We start from the raw sequence: 3020 nt of genomic DNA on the forward strand, positions 1-3020 counted from the left end.
GTTCACGAACTTAATTCGTGAACTGACTCTGGTCGCGAACCGAATTGGTCGCGAACCGAGGCACATTTTCCCATAGGGTTCAATGTAAATCCGGTTAATCCGTGCTGACCTTTTTTGGGGGTTTTTTGAAGCACAAAAATATGAAACAAATTACAATACACATTAGTACAGTATAGTAATGTATAAAGAGAGGACACTAACCTTGCTTGAGATGACTTCTGGCATTGAGGAAGGCAGGTAGGAGGCAGTTATTGTTTGGAGGGAGAGTCCCCCTCCATAAGGACATCAGGGGGATCTCCTTCAGGGGTTTCCTCTCTCCTTTGTCTCCTAGCTGCAGCCTCAGTTTGTCTGAAAAATCTGTCCAATGTCACTTGTCTCTTCCTGCGCTGCATAACCCTCCGAAAATGAGAGACCACATTATCATTCATGAGATTTAGCACTCTGTTCACAACAGTTATGTTGGGGTGGTGCTTTTCAAAAAAATCATGGCACTCATTCCATTTTTGCATAATGGATTTTATGGCATCACTGCTAACCTCCTCCCTTTCTTCTTCTTCCTCAGTGGAATGCTCCTCAAGAAGTGCCCTCTGCTGCTCACCGTGGAGTTCAGAAAGTTCTTCCGTGGTCAGCTCCTCCCTATGTTCCTCAACAAGCTCTTCCACATCAGTACCATCAACGTCCAGACCCATACTCTTGCCCATGGACACAATTACCTGCACTACCTCTGCATCAGACCCGTCAAAGTCATGTTCACGTTCAGCGACACATTCTGGCCACAGTTTCCTCCAGGCTGAATTTAGGGTTCGGGGAGTGACCTCTTCCCAGGCTTTGTCAATGAGGTTAATGCAGTGGACAACATTGAAATGTTTCTTCCAGAATTCTTTCAAAGTCAAGGACGTCTCTTCAGTGACATTAAAACACCTAGTGAAGAGCGCCTTTGTGTACAGCTTCTTGAAGTTGCAGATGACTTGCTGGTCCATGGGCTGCAGAAGTGGTGTTGTGTTGGGTGGGAGGAACTTTACCTTGATGAAGTCATACTCTGCATCCATATCATCCACCAAGGCTGGAGGGTGTGCCGGGGCATTGTCCATCAGAAGAAGGCACCTTTCAGGCAGCTGGTTATCAGAAAGATATTTTCTGACGGTGGGTGCAAACACCTTGTGCAGCCATTCCATAAACAATTGCCTTGTGACCCAAGCTTTGGCATTGGCTCTCCACATGACGGGCAGTCTGGCCTTGTTCACATTTTGTTCCCTAAATGCACGAGGGGTCTGAGAATGGTACACCAGTAGTGGTTTAATTTTTAGATCGGCACTTGCGTTGGCACACAGCAAAAGGGTCAATCTGTCCTTCATGGGCTTGTGCCCTGGTAGTGCCTTTTCCTCCTGCGTGATATAGGTTCTGTTCGGCATTTTTTTCCAGAAGAGCCCTGTTTCATCACAGTTGAACACTTGTTGAGGGACGTATCCTTCTGTCTTCATGAATTCCGCAAAGTCTAACTTGTAGGCTTCTGCTGTGGCCTTGTCAGAACTGGAAGCCTCACCATGTCTAATCACACTGTGGATGCCACTTCTCCTGCGGAATTTTTCAAACCACCCCCTACTGGCTTTAAATTCGTCACTTGCTGCACTTGTAGAGGGGCTTCTTTGCAGTAAATCACTGTGCAATTTCCTGGCTTTCTCACAGATCATAGCTTCACTAACGCTATCACCTGCCAGCTGTTTCTCATTCAACCACACCAACAAAAGTTTTTCCACCTCTTCCAGAACTTGCGTCCTCTGCTTGGTTAACATTGTCACTCCTTTTGCAACATCAGCTCCTTTGATGGCGGCTTTGTTTTTCAGAATAGTCGAGATTGTTGACTTTGCCATCTTGTACTCCGAGGCCAGATCAGTCACACGAATACCACGGTCATGCTTTTCTATAATTTCCTTCTTCAGCTCAATGGTTATTTTCTTCACAACCTTGCTGTCACCTTTACTACTGCTCTGCACTTTCTTTTTGCCACCATGCTTGCGCTGCACATTCTTGTCACCTGCATTTCCACTTTGCACATTGTCACCTGCATTTCCACTTTGCACATTGTCACTTGCATTTCCACTTTGCACATTGTCACCTGCATTTCCACTTTGCACATTGTCACCTGCATTTCCACTTTGCACATTGTCACCTGCATTTCCACTTTGCACATTGTCACCTGCATTTCCACTTTGCACATTGTCACTTGCATTTCCACTTTGCACATTGTCACCTGCATTTCCACTTTGCACATTGTCACCTGCATTTCCACTTTGCACATTGTCACCTGCATTTCCACTTTGCACATTGTCACCTGCATTTCCACTTTGCACATTGTCACTTGCATTTCCACTTTGCACATTGTCACCTGCATTTCTGTTCTTGTCACCTTCATTGCTGCTCCGCACTTTCTTTTTTCCACTATGCTTCTTGGGAGCCATATTGGGTGTCCAGTGAACTGTACAGTACTGTATGTGCTAAAAAGCACACCAAAAAGCACTTAAAATGTTTGCAGAGTACTCACAGTATTTCTTTCTGTGTCTCTTCTTCTCTCCACGGTCTTCCTACAGGAAGTCACGACCATGTGACAGCCTGGAAATAGCATTAAAATGGCCGCGGCTCCTGTTCGTGAACCGAGGCGGAGTTCGTGAACCGGAGCATATTTTTATGAACTTTTCTGTTCGTGAACCGAGTTGTTCGCGAACAGAAGCGTTCGTGAACCGAGGTATCACTGTATATATATATATATATATACACACCTGGGGGAGAGCCATGGCAGATACACATATATGTCCTCCTGATAATATATATACACATATATAAGGGGCATAATGTATTCTAAGGGGGATTATAGATGGGGACGCAGTCATATATATAAGGGGGCACAAGCCCCTACATATATTATAAGTAGGGATGAGCGAACTCGAACTGTATAGTTCGGGTTCGTACCGAATTTTGGGGTGTCCGTGACACGGACCCGAACCCGGACATTTTCGTAAAAG

The 3020-nt window shown here is 45.4% G+C and overlaps 1 protein-coding gene across 1 annotated transcript; it reads right to left on the reverse strand.

Annotated features, from left to right (window-relative positions):
• Positions 1-248: 248 nt before the first annotated feature.
• Positions 249-2459, reverse strand: LOC122925750 (tigger transposable element-derived protein 1-like). The gene is made up of 2 exons (XM_044277103.1): positions 2387-2459; positions 249-2035 (listed from the first exon to the last, which is right to left on the reverse strand). Exons 1-2 carry the CDS (start codon positions 2457-2459, stop codon positions 249-251), a joined length of 1860 nt encoding a protein of 619 aa, XP_044133038.1.
• Between the last annotated feature and the right edge of the window lie 561 nt (positions 2460-3020).

Source organism: Bufo gargarizans, chromosome 1, assembly GCF_014858855.1.
Source record: "Bufo gargarizans isolate SCDJY-AF-19 chromosome 1, ASM1485885v1, whole genome shotgun sequence".
Lineage (NCBI taxonomy): Eukaryota > Metazoa > Chordata > Amphibia > Anura > Bufonidae > Bufo > Bufo gargarizans.